The sequence below is a fragment of the Pleurodeles waltl genome, chromosome 4_1 (assembly GCF_031143425.1).
Source record: "Pleurodeles waltl isolate 20211129_DDA chromosome 4_1, aPleWal1.hap1.20221129, whole genome shotgun sequence".
Taxonomy (NCBI): domain Eukaryota; kingdom Metazoa; phylum Chordata; class Amphibia; order Caudata; family Salamandridae; genus Pleurodeles; species Pleurodeles waltl.
Genome location: NC_090442.1, coordinates 49,141,090 through 49,163,874, shown reverse-complemented (window position 1 = coordinate 49,163,874; position 22,785 = coordinate 49,141,090). Strand labels below are relative to the sequence as shown.

At 45.2% G+C, this 22,785-nt stretch overlaps 1 protein-coding gene across 1 annotated transcript in view; it reads right to left on the bottom strand.

Moving 5' to 3' along the window:
* Positions 1 to 22,785, bottom strand: part of LOC138286972 (uncharacterized) — a 248,419-nt gene that overhangs the window by 197,994 nt on the left and 27,640 nt on the right. Inside the window, exons 5-6 of the mRNA XM_069227341.1 lie at positions 21,111 to 21,221; positions 15,779 to 15,913 (exon numbers count right to left, since the gene is read on the bottom strand). Of these exons, the coding sequence (XP_069083442.1) occupies positions 15,779 to 15,913; positions 21,111 to 21,221 (246 nt within the window). The remainder of the gene's footprint in view (positions 1 to 15,778; positions 15,914 to 21,110; positions 21,222 to 22,785) is intronic.

Genomic DNA, 22,785 nt, shown 5'->3' with positions numbered 1-22,785 from the left:
AAATTAACAGGTCCTGAGAAATCTACTTGCCCACTTGGATGGCAAGTCATTTAATCATGGCAAGCTATTTTAGGCCCTACTGACCCAGTCGGGTCAGAGAGCTTGAGCTGTCAAAGAACAGATGCTCTGTTCATTCAGAAAGTGAATGAGCAATAAAGATGCCATTAAATCTTGTTTTTATCTTGTCACATTTGCTGTGTGTTCAAAGACAGAGGTCAAATGTCAGCTTGTGTCTTCTTACAAATTGTTGCTTATGTTATCCTGGAGACTGTTGTTTACTTTTCTTTTTCTGACTGCAAAGTTTAGATGATTTTGTAAAGTGAACTACATGGCAATTGTGCTGGGCACACAACATTTAAATGGCTTGTAAATTAACAGTACACATATTTCAAGATACATTTCAGTAGTTGGGAAAGCACTTTTTTGTAATTCTGAAGTGGGATGGAAACAAAAATGCTAAAAGGATCAAAACAATTTAGAATATTTTACTTGGCAAATGATAAATACGTGGCCTAGATTTTTATAATACATGGAGCAAAGGTTTAGTCTATTAAATCAAACACAAGTGATTTTGTATAGCAGACATGCAGAACTCACATATTTAAAGGTGCTCCGGAACATGATAATGAACAAAAAGGCATCTGTTTTAAATATATTTTTGCCTAGGATCACACAATTTGAGACAAGTTTTTGGGTCAAGCGAAATATAGTTAGGTGGAGTAGATTATTCAAATCACTAGAGCTGCAGTTCTGGTAGTATTTTTCTGTTTGCTCGAGACCTGGTTAGATTAGCCCCAGAGATCTTATTTGCGGATCTCAAAAGAAGAGCTTGACGGGTGATTGAAAAGGATTGCAGAGACAAATGAGGTAAGAAGGAAGAAAAGGGATGCCAAAATATGAGGCAACTGAGGGAGGATGAAGATTAGGATTTGACAGTGGTAGGCAAGGGAGGTGGCAGAGGTGCCATCTTGCCAGGAAGTAAAGTGCAGGGAGATGTCGAAGAAGGAATCATTATGGTAGATATTATATACAAGTCATCAATTTACATTAATATTAAAGGAGCTAAATACACCTATAATAGCAATCGGTGCAGAGGAAATTATTTCCTTAAGAAAGGTATATAGACTTCTATATACCTTGCTTAAGCCCAAATATATAACAATATCTGGTTCTGCTGTAACCCACTCCTACAAACCTCTGTGCCTTTGTTAGAAATGGGGTTTCTCATTGGCTAGGGTATGCACCTAAGCCAGGCAGAACCCACCCACTCTAGTGGGTGGGGTCAGGGCGAGGGAGTTACGCGTACAAGATAACCCCTGTTCACCCCCTTGGTAGCTTGGGACAAGCAGTCAGGCCTATCCCAGAGGCAATGTGTAAAGCGTTTGCACAACACACACAACACATGTGATGCACTATCCCCACCACAAAGGAAACACAATACCAAGTTATGAAAAAATAAACTGTATTGCACACAACATAATTAGACCAAACAACACAGGTCAGTAATACCCTGCTACCCAAGCAGTTGTCAGAACATTATATAATACTGTTACACTGCAGAGATCAGCAGTGGTCACACAACACCTAGGTTACTTATTATTCTGCAACATAAGCAGTAGTCTGGAATTACATTACTAAAGACATGCACTTGTCATAGAAATATCATAGATGTCCATATCAGGAACATTATGAAACATAAGGCAAGTCATAAGAACACATCAACAAAGAATTCCCATAAAAGGGACATCAGCACATATGTGGCACATCATCAGAGAACCAGGAAAACACATACGTCTACAATGTCCACATCAGGAACATTTAGAACACAAAGTACCTGTTGTCCTGATGAAAAGACAGCACCTCCAGTGCCACGAAGCACCAGGGGCCCCCCGTTGCTCCTTGCGCTCCACGGGAGCCTTGTCCGGATGTTAGGGGAGAGGGGGGTGTCTGCTTCTTACACTAGACCCAGCAAGGGACTCCCTATCACTGGGGCATTCCCTGTCAACTGGTGTCCCTGCCCAGTCATTCTCACCCTCCTGCTCAGCCTCTCCACCGCTCTCTAGGGATGAGGTCTGGGAACCCTCCCATTGGGAATCCTGACTACACTCAGGATCCTCTGGGTACCCCCTAAGAACACTCTTACCCTGTCACAAACCTTTCAAAGGAATTCAGAGATCTCCTGAGGTCCCCACCCACTGGCATTCCTCTCTCTCTCTCTACAGATCCCCTCTAATTCCTCCTGTGTGTAAAATGGCAGGTCTTCTACGTTAAAGGTTTGCCCCATTTTGAAAAGGTAAAGTAAACACAATTGTGACAACCCAAATACCCATGCGTGAGACTGAAAACCGAAAAAATTACCAATGAGAGAAAGTTAGGAGAAGCAAAAAGTGATGGTCTAAAATACAGTTTGTAGTGCAAAAATGAGTCGCAATGGTATTGTGCAAGCGCAAGTCCTATCCTCACCGCTGACAACCGATGTTAGAAATGGGGTTTCTCATTGGCTAGGGTATGCACCTAAGCCAGGCAGAACCCACCCACTCTAGTCAGGGCAAGGGAGTTACACGTCCAAGATAACCCCGTGGTAGCTTGACACAAGCAGTCAGGCCTATCCCAGAGGCAATGTGCAAGGTGTTTGAACAACACACATGTGACACACTATCCCCACCACAAACGAAACACAACACCAAGTTATATAAAAATAAACTGTATTGTACACAACATCATTAGACCAAATACCACATGTCATTAATACCCTGCTACTCAAGAAGTTGTCAGAATGTTACACAGTAGTTACCTTGCAGAACCCAGCAGTCGTCACACAGAACACACAGGTTACTTAATACTCTGCAACATAAGTAGTCAGGAATCGCATGCCTAAGGAAATGCACTTGTCATAGAAATATCATAAATGCCCATATTATTTCAATACCCATATGGCAAGTAATAAAAACATATCAGCATGTCATGCCCATAAAAGGAACATCAGCAAATATATGTCGCACCATACAAGAAAAACAGGTTAGCAAACTAGTCAAAAAACTCCAAACAAGTAACATTCAGAACACGTATATCGATAAAAAGTACCTGTTTTCATGATGAAAAAGCACCTCTAGTGCCATGAAGAAAACAAGGGGGCCCCTGGCGCTCCTTTGTGCAAAACGGGGGCCTTAGGCTGATGTTAGGTGGAGGGGGGCGGCACGCACCCCCTCTGTGTTTTATATCGGGCCCCTCCTGGTGCCTGCAATTTCTGGGGCCCCCGAACCACAACTGGCCCTCATGGGGGGAGCAAAGCACAAAGCAACAACAGGAGACCCTGCGGTGCGGGGGCCTCCGATGAGACTTCCACTCCCCCGCGGTCTCTTGGGGCCAAAATCAGAGCTCTGACGGTTCAGGGGGAGCCTCAGATAAGGATTACTTCCCCCCCTGCCCGTTCACCAACACAGCTAGGTGCCCGGTGGGGCGGTAGCCTCCAATGAGGCTTCCTTCCCCGTCCTTCCAGACAACAGCCAGGCCCGCCCAGGCCGCAGCGGTGAGCAGACACCAAAGTGGGTGCCTGCTTGTGCCCCGGGGGCGCTCCTTGGAGCGTGCTTTACCCTGGGGGCACGGTAGGAGCGCGTTCGCTCCTTTGCTCACTTTGGTGGGGCCCCAGGGGCAGCATGTCTCCGGCACGCTTGAAATTGATGATGCCTGGGTCACAGCAGTGAATTCTTCAAGCCCCGACAAGCAGAGAGCGCTTACACAGCGTAATGGGATTTAAAATCAAAGTGCTCTCCAGGCACTTTCTCAAAAAAGCCAAGGTGCCCAGGCCCCGCACCTTTAGGAAAAAGGGGTGCTCTCACAGCGTCTTCCCAGGCGCTACATCAGGAGAAAGGAAGCACTTTAGTCAGCTGCAGGGGTTAGGGGACACAGCACCCTGCCCCTGGGGGACTCAGCAAATGGAGCACAGGGCGACAGGGCCCAGCAGCAGGCCAGCACAAAGGGTTTGCAGGCAGTTCCTCCAAGTGACCAGGCAGGTCTCAGGTCAGCACTGCAGCAGCAGTCCCAGGTGGTTCCTGGTGAGTCCCTCCAGCAGCATTCTGTGTCTGGTTACAAGTAAGTTCAGTTCCAAAGAGTCTCTAAACTGTGGGGAAAACACCCCTGTACTTATTCTCAGCTTTTGCAGTGGGTCAACAAAGACGGGAGAGGAGGTTCCAACCAGTTCCAACTGGTTCTGGGAGTGCCCCCTCCTCCAGCACAGACTCCAAACATCAGTTGGGGGTAAATGACCCGTATGTGTGAGGCCAGGGCACAGCCTTTACAGATGCATGTGTGCACCGCCTCCCCCTTCTCTCAGCCCAGGAAGACTATTCAAAATGCGGGTGCCCCTCTGTGACACCTCCACCCTCCCTGTGTACAGGCTGTCTGAAAAGTATGCACAAAGCCCAGCTGTCACTCTGCCCAGACGTGGATTGGAGTCAAGCTGCAAAACACCAGTCATAAGCACAGAGAAATGCTCACTTTCTAGAAGTGGCATTTCTGTAATAGTAATAACAATCCACTTACACCAGTAAGCATCATTTCTTACTATCATTACAACCATTTCAAACATGCCTACGCTACCCCTCATAAATCAGACGATGCCCCCTAGACATAAGGCAGGGCATTTCCAATGCAATCCTATGAGAAGGCAGCACTCACAGCAGTGAGAAACCAAATAGGCTATTTGTCACTACCAGAACAGGCCACACTACTGGGCACATGTTCTGCCTTCTACATACATAGCACCCTGCCCATAGGGCAGGCTAGGGCCTACCTTAGGGGTGACATATGTAGTAAATGGGGAGTTCTGGGCCTGGCAAGAAAATTTAGATGCCAGGTCCCTGTGGCAGAAAACTGCGCACGCAGGCCCTGCGATAGCAGGCCTGAGACAGGTTTGAAAGGCTACTTCGGTGGGTGGCACAAGCAGCACTGCAGGCCCACTAGTAGCATTCAATTTACAGGCCCTGGGTATAGGGCTACCACTGTACAAAGGCCATACAGGTAAATTAAATATGCCAATTAAGTATAAGCCAACATGTAATTACCCTTAGTTCTTAGCTTCTATGACGATGGTGCTAAGAAATGCTCTCTTCCTAACTTCCCTGTAATACACTGTACAAGAACATCATCTAAAGCTCAGTCTAAAGCTCTCATAGCCAGAGCTTACAGGCCTTTACTGCAATACTACACTATGCACCAGAGATCTGAAAAGGTACACACTCCATTCTTAATATGCCTTTCGAGGTACTTTCATGCAAAGACCAGATTTAATGTTCTAGTCACTCTGGAAGCAAGTATAAAATATCACAGAAGACTTCCATGACAAAGATGTATCAGTGGACTAGAAACAATCCTCGTTACAAGGCTAGCAACAGTTTTCAATTGAGCATTTGACAGTTCTCTGCTTTAGGAAGCCGCAGTCAGGCTCAGATGATCAAAAATGAAGCTGGGTTTCCTAAAATGCCCATCAACTGCACATTTTGTACTGCGTTGTGTTATGCACTTAACGAACAAATTACATACCTTCGGTTACACCTTATCTGGTAGAGACTCTGGGTCTCATTACCACTTTGCCGGTCCCAGGACCGCCATGTTGGCAGTCGCACCGCCAACAGGCTGGCAGAGAAGACCACAGTATTATGACCATGGCGATATTCCCAACAGAATACAGCCAAAGCACTGCCGGCACCGCCAGTTTGGTCTAGCAGCCACGGACGACAGTAGACACCTGCAGACCGGACGAGACCAGACAGATTACTAAGTTGCACACCGCCAAGGTTTCCACCGTGCTTGCACCACCACAGAAACCCAGGCAGAAACCAACCTCATAAAAGGAGACACTCATCTTCAGGAAGCCTTACTCGTCCAGAGCCTCCATGGAACCAGAACTACCCGTCTTCCTGGTGCTCCCTCTCGCCCAACGACTTTGGAATCAATGCTGAAGACGACCACTGCAACTGTAAGTACACACAATTACCTGACACTGTTGTAAATTGCGAAAGTATGTACGCACACACAACATACCAATCGGGAAAAGGTGGCGAGGGTGACACACATACGTAACCTGACACTGGCATGCACACTCACAGACAGCCACATACACAGTACACACACTACGGCCATCTCACACACACATCATCAAAAACACACACCTACTCCCAGAAACACAGCACCGGCACAGTCACACACAACAAAACAAAACCGACACTACAACACCACAACCGCAACACCATCAATGCATTGGCAAGCACCTACAGTAGACACTACCAATTCACAAATCACACATACAACACAAACTACCACCAACAGGGAACGAAGACAGACAATCACACAACCACAGAATGCAGCATTCAACATACCCAGCAAACACACATCACAACGTATCCGACATACCATTCACCAAACATGCACACAGTCAACAGAACCACAACTCAACACCATAACAACATGTCCCCAACATATTCATGCCCATCACACAACACACACCTATCACTGGGGGACAAATGCAGTGCGCACAACCTCACATGGCGCCCAGACAAAACATTTAGCACAAGCACCACTTACACACAAATACTCACACACAAACAATGTCAGCCATTTTCAAATATGCCCTAAGTAAAGAAATCCAGGACAAATATGTAACGTTGAAACCAACAACTGGTTGGTCCACACATATATAAAAACTTTGAACAAATATAATAATGTCCAAGGCCATAGGCCAGTCCAATTTTAAATAGTGCAACATGCACATGATGCACATCTTGGTGCTCCGAACTTGACTCCTAACCTCCATGTAACCTCCACAGGTAGGGGCATCAAGGGGGCAGGCAGGCACTTCATGGGTTGAGAAGGGCAGGGCAGGTGGGGGGTTGGGCTTTGGCCTGGGAGGGGGTCTTTTGGGACTGGGCTTGGGAGGAGGGGCTTAGGTCTAGGCTTAGGGGAGGGTTGGGTTCTCTTGGGTGGGGCAGACTTCTTGGCAGAGGGAGGGGCATGGGTACTTGCAGGGGGGCTAGGGGAGGCCTTGGAGGTGGAAGAGATGGGCCTGGGGAGGGAAACAGAGTGTTTAGGGGTCTCACGGGGGAAAGAGGAGCAGAGAAAAGGTCAAAAACATGAAAGGAAAACGTTTTTGCACACACGGGGGCGGTCATCAAAAGTGGGTTTGCGAGTGGCGGGTGAGGAAGTGGTTGTTTGACGTGTCGTGATTGTCTTGGGTGCATGTGTGTGAGAGCTATGCTTGTGGGTGGTGGCTGTCTGTTGGGTGGAGGAGTGAGGGTGTTTATGTGTACAGGACTATGGGGGGTGGAGGTGCTGAGGGATGTCGTGGTGGGTTGGTGACTGTCTATTGGGGTGGTGACTGTAGGTATGGTGGATGTGCTGCATGTAGGAGTGTCAGTGGTTGTGATGTCTATGGGTCTGGTGACTGGGGGGAATGTCTGAGAGTCTGCTGTGGTGCTGTCTGTGGGTAAGATAGGTGTAGTGGCTGGATCTGTGAATGTTGGTGTTATATCTGCATGTGTGTGACACTGGGGATTGTGGGGGTGTCAGGGTAGGGTGTGAATGTTGATGTGTGTGTAGGTATATGCTGCTCGTGTGCATGCCGGTGGTGTGTCTTGTGGTGCTTGTGTTTGTCTGAGCTACCCTTGGATGTTGAGGTGGATGCATGCTTGTCTGTCTGTGTGCTTTGGCTTGGTCGGAGAAGAGGGATTTGGGATTGGGAAGAGGAAGCTGGAGGGGGGGGGGACGGGAGACAAAGAGTGACTGGCTGCCGTTAGTGTGGAGGCCAGAGCTTGAGAGGATCTCTGTAGGCCAGCCAGTTCACTGTGAATGCCCTCCAGAAATGCATTACTCTGTAGGACCTGAGTTGCCAGTCCCTGGATGGCATTCACAATGGTCGACTGACCCACAGAGATAGACCTCAGGAGGTCAGTAGTCTTCTCACTGAGGGCAGCAGGGCTGACAGGGCAGGGGCAGAGGTGCCTGCAGCAAAGGAGACGCCCACCCACTTGGGTGAGAGGGCACAACCACCTGGGTGGGGAGCTACAGGGAGGGCGGTGGTAGTAAGGGGAGTAGCGGATTGAGATGGTGCTGGGCTGGTCCCAGATGGGTCTGCCACCACCAGGGAGTGTCCACTGGAGAAGGATTCTGATGATGAAGATGTGGATCCCGTCTCCCCTGTGGCACTCCACTTGCCCTCTGGGCCACTGGGTCCCTCGGTGTCCTCAGCACTCTGGGTCCACAACATGATGCTTCCAACTTTCCCATATGAAAACAGTCTCACCCACAACGTAAGCCAATCATCTGACCACTACATCACCATCCCATCAGTTCTGATGTAACTCAAATGCATCATCCACAACATGGATTGGCTACATCTCAAATCCATCCCCATACAGATCATCACTGTCCATCAGCAAATCAGTCTACGTAAATGCAGTTGACTGATAACACAATATCATTCCTACCCCTGCTCCACACCTGCCCAGTCCATCACCAGTAGTCATGTCACATTAAAGTAATCTCATCTCAGTTCAAATATGACACAGCATGTTGATTTTCAATCACATGCCTACCTGATCATTCTGTACCCAACTCATACAATGGCAAATACTTCAGAAGAAGGCCCTATATGTGGCATTCCCATACAGTGTGCATCACAAATTGACATAGCATGTCATTGAAACATCTATCTAAATACTAGGAAAAGATACTCTTGCATGCTATATTGTGACAATTCTATGCACTGCAATAGGGGCCTGCCTAGCACACAGGATACATCCACAGGGAGCATAGTAACACCAACAATACAGTGGACACCAAACAATGTGCATGAAGGGCTCATAGCATCCCTCCATACCTGCTGATTAGAAACCTCTACATGACAATATCTCAACACCTACATCACTAACAACTGTCCGGACTTGTGAGACCTACTACCTTAGTCCAGAACTAATACACAACTGATTTACTAATGTACTCATGAATGACACAGCCAAGCAAGCAAAGTGAATGACAACATATCACACAACACCAATAGGTGTATGTGAAATGTAACACCTGCTACACCATTTAGTGAGGCAGAAATGTGCAGAGCCATAACCAACGCTGTCTAAACAGCCTCAGATTTGTTAAGGTCAATCTGGGAAAATAGAGGCTTCAACATCAAATCAGGCACGAAGTATCAATTGACACATGATGTAGGCAGCAAATAACATATGTGGTACTCATATAGGTATAGTATTGCCCTATGTAGCTTGGACAATATACATGGGCAAAGGGATCAGCAGCCTAGCCACCTACCTTCTCTACACTAAATACATTAGGATGAAAGTTATTGGTACACATGTCAATGTAATACCATGAAATGTCAGTGTCCTATTGTCACCATGATATTCACACTGTAGGATGTCCACCCTTATCAAACTTCACATTTTCCAATTTATGAAGCTGACCTGACATTGGGGACACCTCTCCAAACCTCATAGGGAGTGTAGTAACTTGGCCATACCAAAAGCCCGATTGGGATGACAGCCTCACATGAAGTGTCCAACTATAACAAGACACAGGATTACTTGGCCCTGTTACACATCTGTCAGACCCAATGTTGCACAGATCCAGTGGAATAGGAGTTGTCAGAAACCAAAGAGCTATACAACTAACCATTTGGGTACATGGACTTGGGAACACTAGGTGGGAAGGATGACACAGCAGGTTACAAATATGTATGGCTGAGTAGAGTCACACATGACATATTCACATTTGGATCTCCACATGCAGTAATACTATTTGGTAGGCAAAGAGGAACAACATCTTCCCATGCACAATACAATGGCCACATCTGTGTATGTATGTTGGCAACTATAGTACCATGTCTTCCTAGTAGTCACCATACCTGCAGTACTTACCACATTGTCACAGCTGCAATACTTAGATATCATACACTAAACTAACAGTGGCAAGTTCATGGGTTCTGTCAGTACTTACCCCTTGTGACTGCTGTGCTGCCCTCAAACACCCATCCACCACAGGGTAGGCCACCGCCAAAATGCAGGCCATTAGATAGGTCAAAGTCCGACGGGCACCCCTCCCTCGTTGAGAGGATATCCCCAGCTGGGCATCTGCAGTCTTCCGGGCTCAGCGTCTCAGGTCCTCCCACCTCTTCCTACAGTAGATGCTTGACAGGCTGTGGACCCCCAGGATCCACACTTGATTGGCGATCAGAGTCCTTTCTTTTGATGGGCATTGACCTGCAGGGATGAGACAGACAAAAGGAAAAAGTAAAGTCCACATGCACCATACCAATAGTAGTCAACAGCACACTTCAGTGACAGCAAGTAGGCAATCATTCCATCCTCTCAACTCACACATATTTACAAACTATCATCTGCATGCATCAACACCTTCACTACTTCACATTTCAGATACACCTTCATTCACCACACCTATGACACATTGGTATTGCACTGGACTCACCTGCACAATATAGCTGTCCATACAGGGGTAGGACCTCCTCCACTAGCTTTTCCAGCTCCTCAGGGGTGAAGGCTGGGGACCTATCACCTGTAGGACGTGGCATGATAGCTCCCAGAGACAGTACACAGCAGCTCAGGTAGTAGAGATGGCAACAGTGTCAGGAGTCAAGTGAGCAATACTGCAGAAGATGGTGGTCACGTCCGCCACTTACACGACCGTCACCTCTAGCGGACAGCGCCATTGGCCCAAGTCCGCCAAAGGCAGCAACGTCTTCCAATGGCAATTACCACAGCAGTTCTCGTACAAATATTTCAGTGGCATGAAAGAGGTCTTTCTTAGTAGCAGTGAATATGAGACCTCAGTGAGCCATCAATGGTTTGCAAACAGCTGTCCTTGCACAGAGCTAGTAATGCTTCTGCAGTAAATTTGGCCTGTTATCTGAAGGGATTCTTGTCCCTTCAATTTGACTAGTGTTTCAGGTGATCTCAAATGTGCTTCTAAACAGCGAAAGCTGTTGTGGATTGTAAGCCAGAATTGTCTACGTAGTTTCAGTCTCCAAAATTGTAACTTATTGCGTTACATGCTTCCCCCACCCCCCACGAGGCAGACGAAAGTAGCAGACATTTGCCCTCATATTGCAACTTCTAATGTAAATCTTGACAAGCTAAGCAAACTAAGGGGGTGATTCCAACTTTGGCGGGCGGCGGAGGCCTTCCGCCAAAGTTCCCCCAACAGAATACCGCTACGCGGTCAGAAGACCGCCGCGGTTATTCTGTGTTTCCCGCTGGGCTGGAGGGCGACCGCCAGAAGACCGCCCGCCAGCCCAGCGGGAAACCCCTTCCCACGAGGAAGCCGGCTCCGAATGGAGCCGGCGGAGTGGGAAGGGTGCGACGGGTGCAGTAGCACCCGTCGCGATTTTCAGTGTCTGCATGGCAGACACTGAAAATCTTTTAGGGGCCCTCTTACGGGGGCCCCTGCAGTGCCCATGCCATGGGCATGGGCACTGCAGGGGCCCCAGGGGCCCCACGACACCCCTCACCGCCATCCTGTTCCTGGCGGTCACAACCGCCAGGAACAGGATGGCGGTGAGGGGGTCGGAATCCCCATGGAGGATTCCTCAGGGCAGCGGAAAACCGGCGGGGAACCGGCGGTTTTCCGTTTCTGACCGCGGTCATACCGCCACGGTCAGAATGCCCTTGGGAGCACCGCCAGCCTGTTGGCGGTGCTCCCGCGGTCCCCTAAATGCTCTATTGTTTCAGAAACATGTAGCGGTGACATCTGCCCGCAAGACCTACGTGTTCCAAGTAGCAAGGTCATCTGTGAATATACAGTCCCTTTTAAATACAAGCTTTGAGACACTCTGGTAAACTCGTGGGACTAATTTGTAATGCGTCCAATACTGCCGGGACTGTATACTTCTTTAAGGCTGCTGGTTCTGGGTTTGTAGGCACCCTTTCCTCCACATTTGGCTTTACAACTTCAGCCATACATTCAATATTTTTGGGCATTTTGGGGGGATTCCCAATTACTTTGGCTTAAATTGGTGGCATTTTGCTGTTGCTATTTTTTATTCGCAATGGCTGCACCCTCTCAGGAAGGAGGACTGATGGCGCTTCCACCAGTGGAACTGTGTCATGAACACATGATGCAGTACTTCGGAGCACCACTTCTTGAGGAACTGGAGTGCAACTGGTCTTTGTTGTTTAGATTGGTCCTGGATTGTGTGCAGCCCGTGTTTTGTTGCCTTTGGTGCCTTTTCCAATGTGCACTGAAATTGTGTCTTGCTATGCAGCGCTTACTTTCACTGGACACTGGTCTGTTGATGTTCGCGCTGAGTGCTCATTACCAGACATGCACGTTGAGGGTGTCTTTGCTACGGGAAGCCTCTTATGAGCAGCCCTTTGTGGATCAAGAGGCCTTTGATACTTTAACATCTGGCACTACACAGAATGCTTCCGCCTTGGATGGAGCTAAGGCTTTGGAACAAGAGTGCTCCTTGGTTTTCCTTGGCACTGATTTAGTCACATTAAGAACTGCCAAAGTGGGATCTTTCCTTGATTAATTGTCATGGATATAATTGGCGATTTTAACAATGACAATGACTTTTGATGCAATGTTGATATTCTGCTTTTTGCTAAATTCTAAATTGGCTGTTTTTATATGGCCTGGTTCAGTATGTTTTGCTTGACAACATGGACATTTGTGTACAATTTTAGTTTATTTTTGGACATAGTACATATATGCTGCCCTCTACACTTTGACTGAGGGTGTTGTGAGGTTATTCTAGCATCATTTTATGGGAATGTTATTTTAGCCAAAGGCCTGCAGCTTGTGCCCTTTAGCTTAGTAGTAATTCATTTTATTATTTTAGCAGAAGCCTCATTCTGAGGTGATTTTATTCTTTGATCTGTTGTTCGCTCTGCTTAGGAATTGTTTTCATTTCTTAGCACAACATTTTCTCTCTGTGCTTGCTCAAGGTTGTACACGATATTGTTGTCGGTACAAAAGCAGATCATCACATTCCCTGCCACTTCACGAAAACATACGTGTTCTTATGTTAGTGCACTTTTCTTAGAACACCAGCTGTTTTATTATGAAACATCTCTTTGCCCCCTGTATGTTAGAGGAAAGGTCCTGCCACAAACTGCCACTGTATGCTGTTGCTTCATTGCAGCTGTCTGCCGAGAATTGACGTCTTTTCGGTCAACATGGGAGAGGAGTCTAGGTAGACCAACAGCCCTCTTTGCTACTACTATATTCATGTATGGGGATGCTGTCTTCCCATGGATCCTGAAGGGCGGATTAGGGCTAACACTGCTGTGCTCTAATATAGTACTTTAGCTGCGTAGGTAGGAATTCCCTTACTTAATGTTGTGACACTATGGTGGGACTTTTCTTGTGTTCCACTTTCTTTAACACCGCTCTGTTATTAGTATCTTTCATTGTCCTAATCATTGCAATACATGCCATTTTATATAGAGCGCAGTTGATTCATTAAAATACATTGAACCAAGTCCTGCTTCTGTTTGTCTTTGAATGTGTGAGACAAATGTAACTGAGAGAAAAGGATAAGATCTGTTCGACTACGATTTCCCTCAGAAATCGGAATGCCATGTGCACACCTGCTGCAAATTACCACCACTTTCAAGTGCTGGTGAGGTACTGCTAGCTGGCCGGTAGGGTTAGGTCGACAGTTGTCACACGGTATGAGATTGGACTCAGTTCCCCAGAATCCAGCAGTCTCATTGGTACAATGAGAGCCAACACAACAGTTTAATGAGGAGGTCTGTGGAGTAGTTAAGGCTGAGTTTAAGGCAGCAGTCTGTAAAGTAGTTAAGGCTGAGTTTAAGGAGGTTGTCTGTGAGATAGTTAAGGCTGAGTTTTAGGAGGCAATCTGTGAGGTAGTTTAAGGATACAGTCTGTCAGGTAGTTAAGGCTGAGTTAAGGAAGGTGGTCCATGTGATAGTTTAAGGAGGCATTTTGTGAGGTAACTAAGGCTGAGTTTAAGAAGGTGGTCTGTGAGGTAGTTATGGCTGTGTTAGTTTAAGGAGGCATTATATGACATAGTTTAAGGAGTAATTCGGTGATGTAGGTAAGACTGAGTTTAAAGAGGCAGTCTGTGAGGTAATTAAGGCTGAGATAAAGGAGTCAGTCTGTGAGGTAGTTAAGGCTGAGTTTATGGAGGTGGTCGGTTAGGTAGTTTAAGGCTGAGTTAAGGAGATCTGTGAGCTAGCTTAAGGCAGTAGTCTGTGATGTAGGTAAGGCTCAGTTTAAGGAAGTGGTCTGTGTGGTAGTTTAAAGAGGCATTCTGTGAGGTAATGGTGGTTGATCAATAACATGCTCCGTAAACACTTAAAACTAAATGGGTCCTTCTGAGATTACATTTTGCAAAGACATTTATTATTATAATAATTCTTTTCTTAAGAGCTTTCTTCCACTTTGAGTCATGATTGGTTGGTGTGGATTTAACAGTTTGGCCTATGTATGTTCAACTTGTAAATGTTATTAATTCATATTGTTCAATGATGCACACAAAAAGACAAGAGCTGGGGCCAGCCATCTAGTGCACGGCTGCTGCCCTCAGCGTGCCATCATGGCAGACTGTTTCTTTTCACTCTGCAGCTCCCTTCCATGCATTTCCAAGATAATTTATTTCATACGAGGGCGATCTGACCGATCAATACAAATGAACTCTATGCACCTCACAAAACCATCCTAATTTTGACTTTTTTCTTTTTGCCCAGTACCATACAAAACATGACTGCTCTGACTATTTTATTATGCTTTTAGTAGACGTACCCTGCAAGGTCAGTCAGAAACACAACATTAATATCATAGTTCCTGCAGGTGAGACATTTACCCTGAAGGTAATTATACTCCACAATTGTGAGGCCTCAAAATCACTCTCTTACTTGGTGTTTTTCCTTCACTAACTATTTTCTTAATCTCCCATAGACTCAAATGATTTTCCCTGGTTGTCTTGTGCCATTTTCACTAGTAGGTCTATTTCCCTTTTACCTCAAACACTTCTATGTTTTTCATTCAATTCAGATAGGCCACCAAACCAGTTGTTGGCCTTGATTTTTAGTAATTAATTTCACATTGAAGTACAATCCTGATGATGGCTACTATACCAAATTTAATACAGGAAATGGCAACTAATTAGCGCATTTGACCCTTTCTGATTACAGTTTGTACACTGTTTGGTATCAACAGATATTGTCAGGAGCTCTGATGGTTCAGGAAAGGTGACTACAGGAAGCCTTGTGTAATGCCCTCTCCAACACGGCTGGCTGTTTTTAACACAATCATTTATTGCTATCATTGCTAAAGGGATTAAATATTTATTAACCTCCAGCTACTATATGGTGGATAGGCGTCTTCTTTGTTTCAGCAAATGCATCGCATTGATTATTGCAAATAATTACCAGAGTCAATGGGAGTACTGAACATTAACTACTAGGGTAATGAACACTACTAAGAAACCTCACTAGGACACTTGCCTCTAAACATTTTCTAATCACTATATAAGGAGGTTACTCTGCCACAGACATACAGTATCAATGATAATCAGTGTGACGCTCTTCCAAGTGTCTCTTTAATGTAGACCATAAGCACAGTGTGAGGCCTCATTTACACACACAACCTTCAAAGGCTGAAAGTAGGTTCCTAATAGATCAGAGGTCTATCTACTCCCTCAAGTACTGCTAGGGATGACACAAGGAAATGTATATATAAATTACAGAAACACAGTCTCTGCAATGCACACTACATTAAGGATCATACTCACTGTTAAAAAGGTTTAATTTAAGAGTCCCACAGCAGCAGTCGTTAGGACGGAGAGATGGCGGCCAACTGTATGTGGCACTTCTGAATCGGCCAGGAGCGGTAGCCCAAGAGGTGCAGGGAACAATGCAGTCTCGAGCTGAGGGAAATGCAAGGAATACAAGAGTTAGCAATTTCAAAGGAAAACATCTGCTCAAACAATAGTGAGCATTAACATTTGAAAACAAAGCAGGTAATTGCATTTGGTAATTAAATGTGGCCTGAATCAGGTTTGGGGAAAATAAGCCTTAAAAATGCACCAAAAGGAAATAATCTACATAAGGCAGAAAATGAATCCAGTTGCAGAAGTGAAGGACTCACAATTAAGGAAATATAGACCAACCAGAGATGAAGCTAAAGGCCCATAACGATGTCAGGGGAATTCAAACCAAAACTAAAAGTAAATAGGTGTCAGGCAATGAAGGAGTCACTGCCAGATCAAAGCAAAATGGTGGAAAGAAGTGATTATGCAAAAATATCCCTTCAAAAATTAAAATAAAATTGTCAGTAAAGAGTTACAGCACGTCCAGAGTCGGATGGTTAGAAAGCACGTCCATTCAATATGAAAGAGGTGATACAGGAGGGGGGCACCGGAGGAAGAATGTTTGGGAGGGGGAAAAGACGGAAGTGAAAAAATAGAACTAGAGGGAACAAGGAAAGGAGGGGACAAAACAAAACAGATTTGACGTATGGATAACTGTTATGGTCAGCACGGAACAAGCATGGGGTTATCAATGTCTCACAATATAAGCATGTAATTACAGGCAGATCATCATGTTCCATTCTTACATTCTTCTACGGGATTTAGGCCATTTGTAAGTGACTTGCATCTCATTATCCAATGGGATTTGCTTCTGTTGAGCCATGACAGTATATCGCTGACCCTTGGTGGTAATCTAACCTGTTCAATTACTTGCCATTGTGACTGTGATTAAGACTTCTGAGACACAATAAAGTACCATAAGGGTACTCTGATTAATACAAAAATTCCTACTCTTGTGTTGGATGATACGTTCCTTGATTCGCTGAGAGATTTGACCAATATAAATAAAGCCACATGGGCACCATACGGCGTATCCAGCATTTGATGAGTAACAGTTAGAAAACTGTGTCAAAGTATGTGTTATTTGGTCATCGGTGAATGTTTTGGTGTCAAAAGTCTGGCAGCATACAGAGCAATTATGACATCTAAAATATCCCAGAACAGATGGGATACCCTATACGTTGGCAGGTGTAGTAAACTTACGGGTCCAATTCGTAGCCTTAACTGAGTGGTCTCATAATTTCTTACCTCTTCTGAATGAAAATAATGCTGGGTCATTAACGTGACCACTATTAGTCACTACAGCTCAATGTTTTTTTAAAGATCTTAGTCATTTTGTTCAGAACTGTGGTAAAGGTTGTAACACAGATAATATGTGCATTTTTGATCCTATCCTCTGGAGTATATAACATGTCCCTACGATAGTAACCCGCCCTTTTAAGAGCCTGGAAAACCACCAACTTGGGATCACCACTTCCAATAATTTAGTGGACAGTTTGGCGGCCATCCTTAATGCTGCGAGGTTAATGACTTTTATAGATCAATAAAATATGTGTTTCGTCGATTTTTTTATAAAGGCAGGTACCCAATTTACTATCCATAGCTTTATTAGTACGGCCAAGGAAAGGACTTACTGCTGTACTGCACGGCGGGCTAGAGATGTTCAGGGCTGGTACAAAACCAGGCAACGGATGACCTGAGGTCTGCCTCACTGCCTTTCCAAATTAGAAAAACGTCATCAATATAGCACTCCCGTAAGCGGATAATACTACAGAATGGGAAAAGTTAATTACAAAACTGTCAACATATGGAATAACCTGATTAAGTCCATACTGCCTCGTACATGGGTCCTAGTGAGCAGTACAAAGTCACTTGTGAACATGTCTAGGTATCTGCCTGGCGGTTCCAGAACATAAAAACAACCTGAGATTATGGGCCTTGCAGGGGGACTTGTAATATTTTTAAGGTAGCTGGGCAATGTGTAGATCACTGGTGTGTGAGGCGACTTGTTATCAATAAACAGAGGTTCACTGTGACTGATGGAATCTTCAGCTGACTTCCTTAAATAAGGATGTTTTCCTGAAAACGTTTTGAGGGGTTTAAACATAAAGGGGTGTTTTGATCCCTATTTAAAAGCTGGCGTAAGATTTCATTCCTGCATTTGGCGTAACCCTGATTTACTATAACTCCATCTTGATCTGCAGGTTTAAGGGCTACTTTAGTGTTCTGTTTCAACCTCAATAAGACAGAACTTTCAGCATTTCTGAAATTATAAGGAACAAATTCAACTGTATTTTGAAGTGTCATGACTTCCTTCCAAAGTAGATTTTCAAAGGTAAGAACCTCGCTAGACCTTGCAGAGGATGGAGGACTGACTGTGGAAGGAGGGTGAAAACCATTGCATTATTGCTGCTATAATCAGGATTATTGGAAAAATAGACTTGAAGTATGATGGGTCAGAAAAAAGTTTGTAGGTCTTTCTGGAAGAGAAAAAAGTCACTGTCTGTTTTGTGAGGGTAAATGATAAACCCTTACTTAGAAGACTGATTTTCTCACAGGATCACCGAAGTTTCGACAAATTAAAAATGGGAACCGTCTCCTTATTCATTGCTATAGTCTCAATTATTAGAGGTGTGAATGCAGTGTGAGGAAAGAGACAAGTTGTTTTCTAAGGAACTGATGTGGATACTATATACTGAGGGCTTCTCCATCAGTGATATTTCTGTCTTATCTGGCAATCGTAATAATGGTGGCCACTGCTCGGTCCTCTGTATGACTGCTGGGCTACAGAAACAGGCCTCTGCTGGCCAAATGGTAAGTGACTGGTGCTAATGTCTTCTGAAGGGTCATCGGCAGAAGACTCGGACAAAGTAACTGTCTTCTGATGTATAAACCTCCTCCAGGGGGTTGTGGTTACGTTCACGGTTTGGGCCTAATTTAGATATTGGTGGACAGGTTACTCCATCATAAAAGTGACTGATATCCCCTCTGCCGAAATCTAAAAATGGATATAATGATATTTCGATTTCGGCAGACGGGATATCCGCCACCATTGGGACATAGTAACCTGTCCACCAATATCTAAATCATCAGTGGATAAAATTTGTCACTCAAATGAGGCAGACCTTTTCTTTGGAAACTTTTTCTCTGTCTTTTTAATTTTTATTTTTTCATTTTGTTCAATTATGTTAAAAACTGATATGATCTTTTCTAACTTCTCCAAACATTGTTTGGCATTAATGAATGTGTCCAACCCAAGAATTTGTTTTTCCTATTTTCTGTGTTCAGGGGCAGTGTCGATACCGAGCACCATCCAGTGCCTTGAACAAGTGGTTGCTATGTGGCTGAGCCCTGAGCGCGATTTGGGGTCATCAACAAGGATAGCAAGAGAAAACCTGGTGTGTAATCCCAAAGGAATAGCTCCTGCTGTAAGATAATCAGGGAGCATGCATGCCTGGAGGGTTGTATGTATGTGTTTATTTTTACATTTCTCCAGTTTATCAAGGAGTGTTTGAGTAGGGTTGTTGGTAGAAGGACGTGGGGTGGGACCAAGCGCTTCACTAATGATTTTCCTGATGTATTCGTCCAGTAGTTGGGAGTTTCTCTAGAACTCACACTATCACAAATAAAGCTGCTGAATAAGATTCTGGCAGCAGAATACGCTAACCTCATGCTAGGATACAGAGGGTGCTCTCTAGCTATATGGGAAAGTGCCATTGTTAAACCACCATCATCCAAGGCTTCTGGGGCAGCACGGTTTCCTCACACAAGACTCCGTTAGAACATCCCAGGACAGATTACCCCACTATGGATTCCAGTACAATCCAGCACCAAAGAGAGTGACACGTAAATCGTCACCAGAGCGTAGGCCATGTTTTGCCTAAATCCAGTTTCTTACACAAGGCAGAGACCTAAGATCGAAGCAAAGAATTGGTAAAGAAATATCAGTACTTTTCTGACCATATTTTATATGACAAAAAGTTGTAAAAAAAAAAAAAAAGTTGCTGCAGCCTGTTCTGTGTTCCTTTCGTGTTGGTGACCTCGAGGGCACAAGTTAGTATATACCTAAGTGGAACACTACTGTGGAGACACAAGTAAAGAAGACACAGGAACGCGCAAGCTTCCTCGTACTCTACCTCTAGGGTGTAGTGGTCAACAAACAGAACCTCACAGAACTCACAATCACTACCAAGAACTCCAGGTCAACCTATTTTTGTGGGAGTGGTAGGGTGAGATGGAGTGTGGTGGGAAGAGCAGGTGGCGTAGAGGGGGGTGAGAAGGGGCCAGGGTCCTATCCCTATGTATTCTCTGCACTGTTACGGGTCCTCTCTGAATGTGCTGAGACCAAAATGACAGCCTAGGAGACTGCTACAAAATCACTCTGCTTGCGTTTGCCCGTAACCCTCATTAATTCATGGGATTTGCATATAACACGGTACAGCAGAGAGAGAAGTGATGGTTGACACAGAAAAGTAAGGAGAAACATGAACATCATGAGTAGATGTTCAAAAATAGAAGACCCAGCACAACCATATGTTTAGTATGTGGAGATCATTTAATTCGTATCTTCAAAGTTCATCCAAAAAAATGATTCATGATCCTTTGGGTAAATTCATTATGTTTTATTGATCCATTAAAAAAAAATCACAGAATCCATAGCCAACGTGTTTCGTCCAAAAGGACTTCTTCAGGGCTCACAGTCTGTACGATCGTGGCGTTCCACGGCCAAACACCATTTTGTCAACGTCAAATCGACTTATAAACATATGGTTGTGCTGGGTCTTCTATTTTTGAATATTTAAAACCTGTGGTTTTTCTGAGGCCTATGGGGTTGGCCCTCTTGACCTGAGCACCTATATTGTTTTCTTTATCTGGGATTAATATTGAAAGTGCGGCAATCACCACCTCAACCCTTATTCCATTTTTGAACTATCATGAGTAGATGTATTTAGGTCCTGTCATTAACTGACTAAAGAAAAAAAAGACCATATAGAGACGAGGGAAAGTTGAACCAACCAAAGAAACAGCATATTTGTTACATCACAAACCATTTTATTAATTTTTTTAAATAATACGCAAACAGCAATGACTGGAAAACAAAGGGAGAAACGGTAACAAACTAGAGGCAAATCAAAGTCACTGAGGGTGAGCTGACTCTACTAAGTAGAACACATTAGAAGTTAAATGTTGCATGGGGTGGGCTGAGAGCTTGGGGGCCTCTAACCTGTATTTGAGGTTGGTGATATATACTCACCTATAAGACTATTGATGCTTCGAATCTTCTTGGGGTCAAGAGAGTGCACAGAGCTGTCCTCTCGCTCATCTATGTTACTTGATGAAGTAGTGTGCTTGAAATCGGCCATTGCTGTAGAAATCAGATAAATACATAAAATGAGACTCAGAAACGCATGGAATATCCTCCTAAAGAAACGGCTGGTACTCAGAGGAAGAATCTCTACAGAAGTTTGTCAAAAGGCCCTTTTTGTGAGCCGGATGAAATGAACAGACGTGGGGGGATTGTTTAATTATGGAGTCAGATCTCTGATCACCCTTCCCAGTCAGGGAAGGTCACGGGTGAGGGGGGGAAAGGAATGGTCAACCTCTAATATGTCTGAAGCATGTATGTGCTTGGCATGTTCACAAACCAGCAGAAATTACACTAATGCGCACAAGAGCAACTTTGATGCAATCCAGGTTCTAGTTTAAAATCAGCTGAGTGACGTGACCTTTTCAACCCTTTGACAACTAAGGACTTTCACCTCTCATGCTCGCCACTTTATGATATTTGGGTACATTCAGGTTCATACCATCATAGCTGTCATAAATATTATACAGACCAAATTAGAGTTTTTTCTGCTAGTTGGGGTGAAACTTGTCAGGGCCTGTATGATGTGCTAAAGTGCAAGAATGGGCTACTGGGCCTTAAACGTGCAGCTGGGGTCATCTGCCTCTAATATCCCAGAGTCCATCCTGCTATGGCTCTGCAGACGAGGCCAGCGACCCCTTCAGCACTTGTCCTCAGCGGGACGGGAGACAATCAGGCTTCTCGTGGAAGTAGTGTGGGGGCGACTCCAGAGCGGAACTCAACAATAACCCAGCAGTGCAATAACGGATTGTCCATCCCAATGCTTGACTCAGTAAAATCCCTCCACAAGATGCAACAGATATGAAAGCTTAGTAGGTGCAGGCCCACTAGACCTGGTGGTTGGAGTACCACCTTCACCTTTCCTCTGGATACGAGTTCTCTCTGGGCATGGATCAAGCACTGTTGCAGTTTATCTGTCTTAATTCATGCACTCGGTTCCCCACAGGTTATGTTCTCCCACAGAAGTCTGTCAGTTCTTCTGGTGCACTCTCCCTTTGCGGAGAGACACGCCCGCTGCAGCAGGCAGCGATGGAGGCACGCAGGCAAAGCCTGAGCGATGTGTTGGCTCCGGCGTTGTTGCAAGTCTCTGGCTGATGACAAGGCCATTTTGGGATTCAGGAGAGGTGGTTCTGTGGGCCACTGGCTCTGGAATCACGTCACACTGTGATGCAGTATTCTAAAGGTCGCAAGACCCCATCACGGAATACCTCATCAATGTAGCAGCACAGGCTGCCCTGGCACAGTCTGTAGATGTTATGGCACAGGCCACTTGGGAAATTCTGTAGATGCAGCAGCACAATCTGCTCAGGCACAGTGTGTAATGCAGCGGCCCCTCTAGGCAGGTACAGTTCATAAACGCAACAGCTTGCTTCGCTCCGGCGCAGTCTGTAGATGCTAAGATTCCAGACTCGAACTGCTTGTCGGAGTAAACAGCCCTCCTCTTCCTTACAGCACATACAGCGCTCTCCTCAGTTTTCCTGAGTAGGTGGACTCTCATTCACTGGGGTCTAACTGTTCTGGTTGTCCCTGGTCAATTACAACTCCTTCCCTGTCTTGGCGGACA